Raw genomic sequence first — 13,581 nt, forward strand, 5'->3', positions numbered from 1 at the left:
AGTCAGGGCTCCGTAAGGCAGGGGCTGCTAGTCACCTGTACCAGGACTGTGCTGCCTGCAGAACTTGTTAAAAATGAAAGATCCTCCACCCCTACCCATTCCTAGCTAATTGAAGGTCTCAGCAACCCTGTCTAAATTCCTCTAGTACTTGGGGAATCTGTGTGAATAGGCTTCCTACATGACTAGGGTCCATTGATGTCTGAGAATCACTGCTCCCACTTTAACCACCTGTGACTACATGTCCTCATCTCACTGAGATTTTCATGGGTCAGGAGTTAAGAGGCACAACCCTGTCTTCAGTTGTCTTTCTGCTTTACCTGCCCCCCACCCCAATCCCTTCCTGCACAAGGAAGAACAGTAAGAACCTTCCAAATAACCCTACAAAGACAGCAATCAAATGAGAATGCAAGAGAGCAGTTGTTCAAAAAGATTTTATTTTGTGATCTGTGTCAAACTGCCTCATTCTCAGTGCAGGTGATCCCCTCCTCTCCAGGAAACAAGAATGGGAAGAGGGAAGTCTTTCATGAGGTCTCAGCCTTCACAAGGCCCCAGGGAACTTCCCCACAGTTCTGAGAGTTGATGGGAATCCCAACAAAGACTAGGGTGGGTGAAAGGCAGTGACAAGAGGGGTGGTGATCACCAGTGAGGAAGCTGGGGGTTGGAGAACCCTGTCCTTGGCCCTGCTTGGCTTTGGGGCTGCCATGTGTATGATGGAGAAGGAGTGAGAAGATTTCCCCCTATCTTGAAGCACCCCTTGTCCGGGCATGGCTTTGATTCTGCTCAGGGCTCAGGTGAGAGGAGCAGGAAATTGTTGTGGGCTGGTTACTTCATAAGGTGCTGCTGCTGGTGCCCCGGAGTCCAACGCCACGGACAAACTGCTCCAGCAGGCCTCCGATGGCACCAGAGGGACTGGGGGCTGCTGCTCGAAGCCCCACTGTGCTGCTGTATGTGGCCAAGAAAGCTGAGCGTACTTCCTGCAGCCGAGTCTCCCGCTCACTGAGGGCTGCAAGCCTATGAGGACGGACGGAAGGAGGGAGAATGAGTGCGTTACCCTGGGGCAGAGTCCAACATCCTCATGATTATACCACACCACCTATCCTTCTGCATGTGAAAGTTCAAGGCCAGCATCTGTCCTGTGGCCATACTACCTCTGGGGTTCAGGCCACAAATATTTGGCCTTGTTCCCCTCAGCTGTCAGGCTACTGTTCCTGCCTAGAAGCTGCATGTTTTATTGGTGCACTGGGGAGGAGGGGAAGGTAAGCAGGAGGGAGTTAGCCCCAACTGTTGGCTCCCGTTCCTCAGTAAGAGTAATGTGAGGCACACATCATAGACCTAAGGAGAGACCACAAGATGAGGCACCAGGCCTTGGCTGACCAACGGCCTCAGCTTTCTTGAGGCCAGGACCTGGAGCATCCTGGGAGAGAGCTCTTGGCAGTGTTCTGGAGAGGCCCTCAACTGAAAGCCCCTGAGGCTCTACCTACATCTTCAGTCACTGTGATCCCCAGGCAAACTGCTAGGAGGGTGCTGGCTTTTCTGGCAGGATTCCTGTTCTGCTTCCATCTGCTTTTCTTTCAGTGTCCTCTACAAACACTGATCATAGGTGGAAGACAGGAAGCCTCTCCTCTCTCCCTGCCCTGTAACTATAAGTCAAGAAGGGGAACAAGTTTAAAAAAAAAAAAAAAAAAAGAAAGGGAACAAGTACATGAAAACTCAGGCCTATCAAAGAATGAAGCTACTTGACACTTTGAAAGGTCTCTAATAGAAGAGAGTACCAGCCACACCCAACCTATGGATTAAAAGGTATGCAGTCTAGGGGTGGGAGGGACATGGAATCAGAGGAAAGGTCAGGAACTCACGTGGTGTTCACTGTAACTGTCCCCTGGAGGGCTTTTTCCAGGGGTCAGACTTCTATGACATGAGCCCTTATGTTCCCATCCACCTAAAAATCACAACTAGCCCTGACCACTAACTTATACCAAAATTTCCCCTAAGAGACCAATCCCTGCATAATCCCTCCCAGGAATTTGTCAGAAGCAGCAGCAATGTCTCCAATTCTCAAGCCCAAATGACTTGCACCCTGGGGCCTGGGGGAAACAGATGGGAGGTATGAAGATAAATGACAGTCCTAGGGTAGGTATGGGGAGAAGAGACCTAGGGAAAGTACACTGGTGGGAGTGGTATATATGAGTGGGTGAGTGAGTGTGAGAGAGAGACAGAGAAAGGAGCAGCAGGTTCTAGGGTGAAGGAAAGTGAAGTAGCTCTTGCAGCAGCACTAAGAAAATGGAGCTGATACTGTATTCCTGCAATACCGTGAACAACTCCCAAGTTTCTCTCGGCACCTGGGGGAGATGTGTAGCCCTAGATCTCCTTTACTTTTTAATTAGGTGTCCTATAGGCTGGAGGCCATGTGTTCTTCAGCTTTTCTTTACAGCATATAACCGGGAGAGATTCAGATTAGTCTGTATTCACATGGAATATCCAAAGGTCTATATGTGTGCATTCTTACTGCCCCTTATTTCTAGGAGGCAGAAGGGGGAGAGATCAGCCTGTTTAGAGATAAGAAAACTGGAGCCCAGAGAGAACATGTGATCTACTTGAGGATACACAGCAGGCAATAGGTAGGCAGGCAGAGACACTCTAGTGCCAGTCCCTCTCAAGAGATGAACTAGCAGACTCAGAGAAGTCAGGGCTGACACCCAATGACATAGCTGGTAAGCAGAGCAGCTAGGAGTTGGACTAAATTCTCTGATAACAAAGCCCAAGCACTAAATCCACATACTGTGTGACTTCACCAGGAATCAACCCTGACCCCACCTCTACACTGCAATTTTGGAAGCCAAGAGATAACTCAGAACCTAGCCTTCCCCTGGGAACCACCCAGACCCTGAGGGTTGGCTAGGACATCAGAGAGCTACCCAAGGTATAAATTGTAGGATCTGGGGCTGGAACTCTCATCTGTTCCAAATCACTGTTTCAGTGGTTAATGCCAGTTAAGTGAGGGGTGCTAACAAGCAGGGGCAGAGATGTCTGCTTCTTCTAGGGAGGGCTCTTGGGCCAATTCCATCCTAGAATCCTAAGATCCAGTCTCTGCCCGCCTTCAGCAGGGATTGATCCTTCGTAACTGCCCAGGGCAACTCGCCTCCGGCCAGTCAGCACTAGTGGGTATGAGCAGGATTCTGGTGGTGATGATGAATCCCCAGCACCTGAAGTTCATTCAGCCCATCGCGGGGAGGGGCAGGCCCTGCTTCCCAGGCCACCAGGGGCTCTCCTCTGCCGGACCCATGAAGCAGTAGAGCAGGCAGGGGGCAGCCACTCAGGCAGATACACTGTAAGAGTTGGAAGCCCAGTACTAGAGGCTTAAAGGAAGAGGATTTTACAGGCTTGGGATTTAGTATCCCCGTCCAATTCTCTTTCCTGACCAGAGGCAAAAACAGAAGACAAAAGGGGGGAAGGGAATGGCAAGAAACTCTTGATTCTGCTTGGAGGAGCACAGCCCTCGCGCTAACCTAACTCCATTCTGGCTCTGGTCTCCACCATACACCTACTCTCACTACCCCACTGTTCTGATTTCAAAGGATTCGCATGTCAGGCAAAGCCTTGGACAGAAATAGAACCTTCTATAGTTACAGTCCAGCCAGCTTTCCCTCAGGGTGTGCCCTGAGACACCCATGGATGAGTTTTGGAAGCTGGGGCATATGAACGCACTCTGTAGCACACTTCCTGCGCAGCCCATAAGGCCTCTTTCATACCTCAGGAGTCCAGGAGCAGTGAGGTGTACTTAGCTGAGCCACTGGGGAGGGGCAGGGATCCCAGGCCAGCTCCCTGGGGCCAGCTGCTGCCTCACTCCTAACCAACACTCTTGACTGCTCACCAGCTTCTGACATGGGCAGGGGAGCATCCTGCCTTCTCAAGCAAGACACTTACAGACAACTGTTAGGGAGCTCATCCGGGAAGCTGAAAGGGAGAGAGGAGTCTGTGTGCAGGACAGCCCGTTCCTGAATACTGCCACAGCCTGTTACCATCTGCCAGCTGCCAAAGTCTGTGGAGAGAGAGGATCCGGGCAGGGGATGGTCCACTGATCTGGGGCAGAGAGGAGAGAGAGGGGAGATGATGCACAGTCAGTCAATATACCTGACAGGGGTGGCCCTGGAGGGGTGGGAGGCGGCTATGGTGGTCCTGGGTCATAGCCATAAGGCTCTGTTGGTGGAGCTTCTGTAACATCAAGCACTTTCTTCAAAAGTACAAAAACAGCTGGATAGGTTGTGATGGAGAAAGAAGAGTATAGACCGTAAGACAGATCAGCTGTGAGGATAATGCTTTGTGCAAAGACAGAAGCAGAAGAACAAGAGCAAAGCAGAATGAGAAGAGGTGAGCCAGCAACCAAAGCCTCAGGTTAGGGCATGCCTGCCCTGGTGGCTGACACAGCAAGTACAATCTCAACAGCACCAAATGGAGGGGAGAGCGGGAAAGCAAGCCTGGACGCCCCCAGAACAAGGGATGTAGGATCACTTCTTACTCCCAGCATGCAGATTGGCAAGGTGGGCAAGGCAGAACCCAGGAGCCACTGAGGTCTTATCAGCGTGATGCAAGAAAAAGCCTCTTGGGGACAGTGGAGGGTGGTGACCTAGATTGAAGAATAAGGTGATGGGAGCCTTGAGCCACCCCCGCCCCCCTTTCTCTGCAGCACCTTCCAGAAGCCATAGTTTGTATTCAGAGGCATCAACCCAGCAAACGCACTGGCTATGCCCAGAGGGAAGGGATGAATCAGGCAGGCAACTTGACAGCTTCATCAGGCCTTTTTCAGATAGAGGAGTGGTGTGCAGGGAGAGGAAAGTTGTATTGGGCATCTGCTGCCACCACCTTCTCGCTGAGAGCTAGCCTCTCTCTACTGTCTCAGGGCAGTAGTCCAGCCAGTGGAAGTGGAGGGGGAGGGGAGGAGATAATAAGACATCAAACAAGGCTCTTTCATCGGCTACCCCAGGTCTCCATCCCCAAGGGTACATTAATTTTGATGTCTGATCCTTTATTCAAGAATAGCAGAAGGTGCTTCTTATAGAGACCCAGAAAGAGAGAAGCATGCATAGTGGTGTAGGGTGTGGGGAACGGAGAAGGACCTTCATCGAACTTGGCCCACCCAGTTAGCTGGCATCAGGGTCTCCTAGTTTGAGGCAACAGCCCTCATAAGTGGCCAGCACAGGCTCATCCTCAAGCAGCTGCCACCTAAGTGATGCTCTGGCCAGGTACTGCACCTCTGGTAATCCTTAACCATCTTTATCTAACAGAGAGAAAAATGGCAGTTCAGACAGGTGAAGACATTTGCTCAAGGTCCCATAGCTAGTGAATGCAAGAAGAGCTTTTTGAAGGCAAGTTTGATAACAGATTTGTCCTACAACAGAACCACCTTGAGACCAGAGAAAACAGATGGTTTTCTACGTTAAAGCTGCCATGAATAGGAACCCCCTGCAACACAGAGACTTCCACATTCATCATTCCTGCTAAACCCTGGAAGGTTTGTGACAGCAGCATTAGGGATGAGAACAGTACGTGGTCTGCTACCTGGTGGAAGCCCCTCGTGCCCTAGAAAGAAGTGTTTCCTTGTTTCTAGATGGAGAAACTTGGTAGGGCTCAAGCAGTCTGTAAATCAAAGAGACAGCTGCCCAGGAGAGGGTAGACCACATGCCACAGTCTGGTATTTTCTCTCTGCTTCCTCCAGGTTATCCTGGGCCTTCAGTCAGCATAACTCCCCTCAGGTCAGCATGGCTCCACAAATCTATCTCATCTACTGTTCAAACTTCAGGGCAGAGTTTCTCTTCCAGTTTTAGCGGTCTGTAGGAAAACAACTGCTAAACACCAGAGTTTTGAGGGGACAGATGGGATGCTGAGTAGGATGGGGCACTCCTGAAAACACGTAAGTTTCTCTTGCTCGCCGCCCCCCTCCCTGGGCTATCAGAAACTCACACTACCAATGGAAAAATGACAGGAACATGGAATGTGACGATTCCTGGTCCCCTAAGCTAGGCACTTCCTTTTACTCCCCCTGTGTCCAGCAGTTAGCACCGCTCAGGCAAGAACCACATCTGGAGTGGCCAAGGGATAGCTGTGGAATGAAGTAGGCAGCACACATAGCAATAGGGGGACATAAAGCCATCTCAACAAGCAACCATCTTTTGCATCTTGTACAAGAGTGAGCACACAGGCTGCAGATGAATCTTCCTACTTGAGGCTTTTGTCAAAGGAAGGGTTGCAAAGCAACTGTTCAGCTCCTGGTTTAAAAGCAAGGGACTAGGGGCGCCTGGGTGGCGCAGTCGGTTAAGCGTCCGACTTCAGCCAGGTCACGATCTCGCGGTCCGTGAGTTCGAGCCCCGCGTCAGGCTCTGGGCTGATGGCTCAGAGCCTGGAGCCTGATTCCGATTCTGTGTCTCCCTCTCTCTCTGCCCCTCCCCCGTTCATGCTCTGTCTCTCTCTGTCCCAAAAATAAACGTTGAAAAAATAAATAAATAAAAAATAAAAGCAAGGGACTATGCTAAGCCGAGAGGTGCTCTTAAGTGCCAGATTAGCTGGCTGGAGGGGACACCTAAAGATGAAAGCAAATAGTCACTAGAACAAGTGACTGCACCTCCTGAGTAATAAAAAGGAAAACTTTCAAGACGGTCTCAGTACCTAGGTATGTTAACCAGCTTTATCAAGACTCCACACTCTTCTGCCCTGGTTCTTTACTCAAGCACAAAGCAGCAGAAAAAGAAGTCTGAGTTCTAGCTCTTCCAATCTCCTGCCTACAGGACCAGGGGGAACATGGGGCCAAGCTATTCTCAAACTGAAGAACTGTGGAGCCAATGATTCTTCCAAGGTCATGTGTCCACATCCCTAAGCTCAGAGGGCTCCTGTCTCTGCCCAGGAGACTAGAGCCACAACTCCCATCTTTCCCCACCTCCTGTCAGGCACCCAGTGTGGGCAGGACTCAGGCAGGTATCTTTTAAACAGTCCTTTTTGGAAGGAGGTACAAGAATATCCATACAAGCAGAGCTGGCCCCAACCCACACAGCTGAGGCAAGAATGAACAGGTCTGGCCTGAGTGCATGGCCTGGCCTTTTACCTAGCAGCCTAGTGCCCTGACATGGCCTGTATGCCATCAGATATGTGAATAAGGACAGGTCCTTTACCACAACTGTTTACTGAGCATTTATGGAAAGGATGAGTATTTACTATGTGCTAGATACTACGCTCCATTATCTAATTAAAAAATTTTTTTTCTTAACGTTTATTTATTATTGAGAGACAGAGAGAGACTGAGCGTGAGCAGGGGAGGAGCAGAGAGAGAGGGAGACACAGAATCTGAAGCAGGCTCCAGGCTCTGGAGCTGTCAGCACAGAGCCCGACGCGGGGCTCGAACTCACAAACCATGAGATCATGACCTGAGCCAAGTCAGACGCTCAACCGACTGAGCCACCCAGGGGCCCCTCCATTATGTAGTTTAAACCCAAACTTAGGTAAGCCAGGATCATTACTTGAACTTTAAAGGTGGAATGAAAAAACTGAGCTCAGCAGGGAAGTGATTTTTCCAAGTTACAAACAGCTGGCGGACAAAGCTGGGACTAGCCTAAGCCAGCCTCATGATACACTGATCTTCCTTCCTGATAAAGGGTGGGAGGGACTTCAGGGATTGGTTCAGGGATGGGCACATCATTTCCAACTGGAATAAAGCACAGAGCTTCTGATCCATGATTAGAAAAGAGGTCCTTTTGTGATTCCTGGATGTGACAAAGGAAGCAGGGTGTCCTAGAAGTGGCTGTTCACCATTAGGGAAGCTGTCAAGGCAGAGCTAGCATGTAGAAGAAGGGAAGGGTAAAGAACCACAAGAAAATGGAGCTGGAGCCTTGAACAGACTACACCGGAAGGTCATTTTTCCACTGGACTTTTCCATAAGAACCAAGTTTTCCTTTATTGTTTAAATCTATTGAGATGGGTTTTCTGTTAATTGCCTCTGGGAGCACCTGAAATGATGCTGATGCAGAAGGCTTAAAGGTACACAGCTAGGAAGAACCTGGGTGTTGCCCATCTAAACCTCTCATTACACAGATGAAAAACAGAAGCCCAAAGTCCTCAAGTGACATGTCTGAAGTCATGCAGGGAATGACTATCTGAGCCAAGACCTAAAATCCCAAACTTTGAGAAGGCCTGGATGTCACCTCTAATCTACACTTATGCCCTACCAACCCTCAAGCCTCCAGATGATGGTTCCAGAGCCTCTGCCTAACTGAATGCTTCCAGGAATGGGGAAGCATCAGTTTTCCCCAACCCACACTATAAACAAACATCAGTGTGTGTGTGTGTGTGTGTGTGTGTGTGTGTGTGTGTGTGTGTGTGTGTGAGAGAGAGAGAGAGAGAGAGAGAGAGAGAGAGAGAGAGAGAGACAGAGAGACAGAGAGAGAGAGAAAAGGAAGGAAGGAATGAAACTGCATTCCTACAGCAGCCCAAGAAATCTTTTATGGCTCTAAGTGTCCTTTTCTGGGTCTTAAGCTGGCAATGCCCTCTCACCACTCATCCTTGGTTTGGAGCTATGGTCCCATGCAAGACAATGTTAAACATGAGACAGGAACCCTATGTGTTGCAGAAAGCAATCTGGTTTCTCTGCCTCATTAAACACAGCCCAGGACAAAGCTCAATGGTTATACTGAGCAGTTGGTATGTGGTGAAAGATGGGGAAAGAGCAGCTAGCTGGGCAACAGAAGTTGGTTCCTATGTTTCCACTTAGCTATTCAACCAGGCTGCTGGGTGTCCCTTAGCCAAGTTAATCTGCTCTTTAGGCAGCTTGGCTTCAAGCTGGGCTCAGTGGTGGCACCATCCCTCCTCAGGCGTGGACAGTGCTGTGCTAGCAACCCCCCACCCCTAAAGATGTCTGACTCAGGAGCAGAGACCAAGGCCACATGGGGCTGAGCCATTTAGTAACCAGGACCTTGGGAGGCACATGAGCTCAGAGCAGTGGTCTTGCCTCCTCCCAGCCCCCAGCCCTGTAGCTGATGAGAGATTTAACAACAGTCCAGAAATGCAGCTCAATCAGAAGCTGCTGCATGGCAACTAATAATGCAAAAGAGCCACAAGTCTTCTCAGAGAGGAGTACAGTGTTGGGGCTGGGTAAGAATTAGCACCCCACAGAACTTTCTTCCCAGCACAACACCTACTTCTTAACTGTGAACAAAGCTTCGCTGACTCTTTTCATAGGAAAATCCTGCTTTAAGAGAGAATTCGGAGCATATGAAACCCAGAGAATTCACATCATGAGGGAAATTTCAGCTGTCACAGATAGGGGTTCTTTCCATGCAGTTCCCCCTGCTGCATTAAAAAGGTGATTGGCTGTTGTTACCTAAGAGAGGCAGGCAGGGAAGCTAATGACAGGATCCCTCAGGCACTTTAAGATAAAAGAGACTAAATTAATTTTAATGTTAATGGAAATACAGAATTAGAATGCTCCAAATCTGAATAGTCTTTCAAAACCTCTGGCAAACAGGCTCCCAGTCCAGAACCTTGTTGCCTGGCCAGACCAGCTGGGCTCCAAGCAGGCATTCCCAGAATAGACTGGCAGAGCCAAACACCTCAAAGCAGCCCTGCCCACGCCTCTCCAAGGCCTTGTGCCCCACTTTGGCCCAGCTATCCCAGTCTCGACTATGCCAAGCACACAGGGCTGTGAGGCCAGAGGACTCCCCCAGCCCTCCGGTCTCCTTAGGGAGGGGCCTTTGTAGCTCTCCTGGGCCAACCCTCAGAGTCTGAGCCACCCAGTGCAGGCAAAAACCACTGTGATGCTGATGAAAACTATCACAAGACTGAGAAGTAGGATTTCTTGGCAAGAAGAAGGGGTAATAAAAAGCTAGGGTGTGGGAAGAGGTGATGGAGTGCCACCTCAGCGGGAGCCCCTAGCAGCTGGATAGTTGAGACTGGAGCAGGACCTGAGAGGATAGGAGGAATCTTCTGGTCTCTTTCCCAGTTGTCTAGCAATGTTGCACAGGCAGGAAGGGAGGTAGGGACAGTGAGTAAGAGTTCCAGCCCAGAACTGCGAGGGTTATGTAGAGCCACCGCAGCCCTCGAACAGGCCTGAGGAAAGCTGGGCGTGCAGACAAGGGTGCCATGGCAGCGGGCACACAGGACAAGAACGCGCACAGGCCTGTGACTTGTCTGCCCAGCACCCACTCTGCTCAGCCACCTTCACCAAACCTCCTGTGGGGTCAAAGGAGTTATAATCTTTGTTTAGTGGATGCAGCTATAGCCCTGGCAGACATGTGAGTGCTCTGGGTCCTCTAAAGGTGAGCACGGGGGACTCCTTGGGCCCGTGCACTCTGCGGGGCTCCTACTAGCCTACAGCTGACCTCCTCTGCCTGTGTGGAGAAGGGCACCCTTCCTCCACTGCCTGCCTTTGCCCAAGGAGAAAAACCAGAGGATGGTGATGGGAAGAGGGTTCCAGAAATTTCAGGTCTTTCCTTGTAACATGCCTGTGACTTTGGGGCTTGGTTTCCTTACTGTTAACATGCATGCTGGTAAGACCTGAAACTTTTGGGGCAGTTCATTTCAGAGCTGGGCTCGAATCTGGGCTAGACTCTAAGGCTCATGCTCTTTATGCTAAATGCCCCTTTCTCCTTGGAATTTCTTAAGGACCTCTTAAGCCACACCCTGCTTTGTTCTCTCCAGAAGGGCCAGACATTCTCAAGACTTTAGAGAACAAAGCAACTCACAGGATCCTTTCCCTGTGTGTATGACATGGAAAATATGGCAATGCTAGGAAATGCTTTCCCCAAGTGCCAGGCCATCCCTCAGTCCTAAGCCCCGACCTACCCAGTGCTCAGCTTCAATCTCTTATAGGAAACATTATTTCTGCAGCATGCTCCAGCCACACTTGTCCATCTGGCTGAGCACTTCTCAGATGTAGAGTCTCCCAAGGTTCACCCGAGCCACACACATCTAGCCTAGCTCACTACTGTCTATTCTCCTCACCGCCCCTCCAACTCAGACATGGAATATGAGGACCAAAAAGGACTTTGAGGATCTGGGTCCATCTCTTGAAACAGAATGTGAGGGCCCAGGGGCTGAGACCTGCCAAAGGCAATAGGTGGAGGCAGCCCTAACCCCCTGCTCATCACACTGTAACCAGTACAGCTTCTGGATTCCCTATGTGCCAGGGCTCTGGGAAGGAGTCTTCAATCGGTGCTGCAGACTAGCTCTTACCCAAACACTAACACATCCTCCAAATAGGGGTGGGCCTGCAAGCCTGGCCAACCCCTCTGGCCTCCTGGGTACACTGCTGACCAGGCTGCATGCCAAGGAACCACCTGAGACACCAGCTCAGGGGCTGAAACCCCACTCTCCAGGCTTATTAAGAGGGGAGGGCTAACTACCTCCACCATTAGGGGCTTTGGAGCTCCTCACCTGGGTTTGGGGACCTCCAGGGGACTGCTACCCATCCTGAAAAAGTCAGAATGGTTCGAGGATGAGGAGCTGGAAGACTTGGCTTCCCCCAGCCCCTGGTGGGAAGGCAGGCGGTCCTCTGAGGGCTGTGACCGGTTCCAGAGCACACTCTGTGGAGAGGATGAGTGGCTCTTCCTCCTGCAGTAGAAAGAGTAGGGCTGTTGGCCAAGGGGCCACCCCAGGCAAGCCCTCTGCCCACTTTTACCAAATCTCAGGGCCCGGTCCTTTCTTCTACTGGGAAAATGCCACATAAGAATGGGTATACATTAGTATTCCCTCAGGCTTGGCTATGGGCAGCAAGAGCTGGGTCTTCAGAGGGACTGTGACATCCAAATAATGCTGGCCTACTGGCCTCAGAGCACATGCTAGATTTGTAACTAATAGCTCAGAAACTGCCCCTCCTTCCAAATGTTATGCAAAATTTTGAGTCATTTGTCTAGAGACAGAGTCATCAGATTCTCAGAGGAGTTTACCCTCCAACAAGTCCCCAATTCCCAATCATCATTTTGTAGTCCCTTCTCATTTTCTTCTTTTCTCTACTTGCCCCCCCCCCCCCCCCCCCCCGCAACCTCCCAGGCAAATGATACAAGGGAGCTCCTCCAGGGAGTCTTCTTAACACCAGCCTCCCCTCACCCCCCCCTGTCTGCCCAGCCCGGCAGCTTCTTTCTTCATCTCACAGAGAGCCCCAGTCCTTTATGTTCCTGGGCCACCACGGACCGTGCCCCTCACCAACCAGATGGCTGGCCTCTGAGGTCCAGGAGAGACAGCAGGACAGGGAGCTGTGCTCTCAGCCCTACTGTCGGGGGTCCCTTTTGTTCTTGGGGCTCCCTGGAGCTGGTGGCCCTGGGCCACAGCTGTGAGCAAGCTTAGTTCCAGCCTGGCCCCTCACCAAGCTGCCTGAGTCTGTGCTCCTGCAGGGACCAGCTCCACGGCCTCATAGGTGAAACTCCCGGCGGCTCCTGGGGAGCTCTCCATGACCAGAGAGAAGTCACTGCCAAGGCTGGTGGTGCTGCCACGGTCCTTTCGTCCTGAAAGAAGCAAGTGCCATCAGTCAGCACATTATCTTCTCACACTACTGGTCCCCCACTTCTTCCATACCATACAGCTGGAAAGAGAAGTTTCTAGAACAAACAGTTCCTGTGTGGTCTATACTAAGAAATATGCACAGAGGAAGGGAAACCTGCTGGGGCCTGTAACTCACTCAGCATACAGATATCTTCCAGAGTGAAGCCTGCGTCCCGGGCTGGTAAACTCTTCCTCCTGTAAACAGAAACCAGAATAGTGAATTACATTCGGGGCCGGGGGCTCTTTTGTCATCCCCATGCCCGGCATGCAGCTTGCCCGGGAAAGAAGCTCCAACTCACTGACAACTCAATGAGACATGTCCTACCTAGAGTGTTGCAAAACATCAGGCCACTTCTGAGAGGCCAGCAAAGTCTGACTCCTTCCTTTCACCTTGTCCCCCCAGAGTTCAATCTGGTCCAACACACCTAGGAGCTTGGATTTGGAAGGCAAGTGAATTCAGAAAAGATACCAACTCTCACAGAGGTCGTAAGGCAACTGCCAGACAAGACTCCTGTGCTTCCCAGGCTGGAGGCAGATTTTTCCACGATGGTGGGCTGCACAGCGACGCAGACACACCGCTGCAGCAGCCCAGGAAGGGCAGGCAGAAGAATTTGCCTCAGCCAGAGACTGGGGTGTCGGGAGTCCTCCTGTGCTTCGTCTGGCTTTTCCCTGCAGCAGTGTGCCCTTAGTCACCAGAGACCACTCCTTGGTCCGAAAGCCCTTCTGCTAGTATAACTGCAGGCAGACCCCAGCCCTGCCTCACAGGCAGAAGAGCCTCTTCCCTGACTAGATGTCACCAGGGATCCCTACCCTGGCCTCAGAGGTCAGCTTGGCAAGCAGGCAGGGAAGCCAGGCAAGGCTAAGACAGTGAGTGAGACCCTGCCTACCCTTCCCAGAATGGTCCTTCCCAGAGCGCCCTGCCCAGAGTGAGAGAAAAGCCTTCTCCTCACCTCTGTGTCTTCAGAGCAGAGAACTCCTCAGAGATGATATGCTTCAAAAAATTGAAGCAGAAGAAGAAAATCTGAAGAAACCAAAAAGCAATACACATGAGAAGACAGCTTTCTC

General features: G+C 51.0%; 1 protein-coding gene across 8 annotated transcripts in view; it reads right to left on the reverse strand.

The window, feature by feature from the left end:
• Positions 1 to 413: 413 nt before the first annotated feature.
• Positions 414 to 13,581, reverse strand: part of MTMR14 (myotubularin related protein 14) — a 45,582-nt gene continuing 32,414 nt past the window's right edge. For 3 of the 8 annotated variants that reach the window (XM_025922024.2, XM_025922017.2, XM_086697491.1), the window contains 6 exons: positions 13,467 to 13,537; positions 12,653 to 12,711; positions 12,341 to 12,479; positions 11,413 to 11,589; positions 3,925 to 4,080; positions 414 to 1,011 (listed from right to left, as the gene is read on the reverse strand). In XM_025922024.2, coding sequence (XP_025777809.1) covers positions 828 to 1,011; positions 3,925 to 4,080; positions 11,413 to 11,589; positions 12,341 to 12,479; positions 12,653 to 12,711; positions 13,467 to 13,537 — 786 coding nt within the window. In that variant the 3' untranslated portion in view covers positions 414 to 827. The remainder of the gene's footprint in view (positions 1,012 to 3,924; positions 4,081 to 11,412; positions 11,590 to 12,340; positions 12,480 to 12,652; positions 12,712 to 13,466; positions 13,538 to 13,581) is intronic. The other 5 variants (XM_086697488.1, XM_025922030.2, XM_086697490.1 and 2 more) reach the window with 4 other exon arrangements.

The sequence above is a fragment of the Puma concolor genome, chromosome A2 (genome assembly GCF_028749965.1).
Source record: "Puma concolor isolate L17-30 chromosome A2, mPumCon1.1.hap2, whole genome shotgun sequence".
In the NCBI taxonomy this organism is placed as follows: Eukaryota; Metazoa; Chordata; class Mammalia; order Carnivora; family Felidae; genus Puma; species Puma concolor.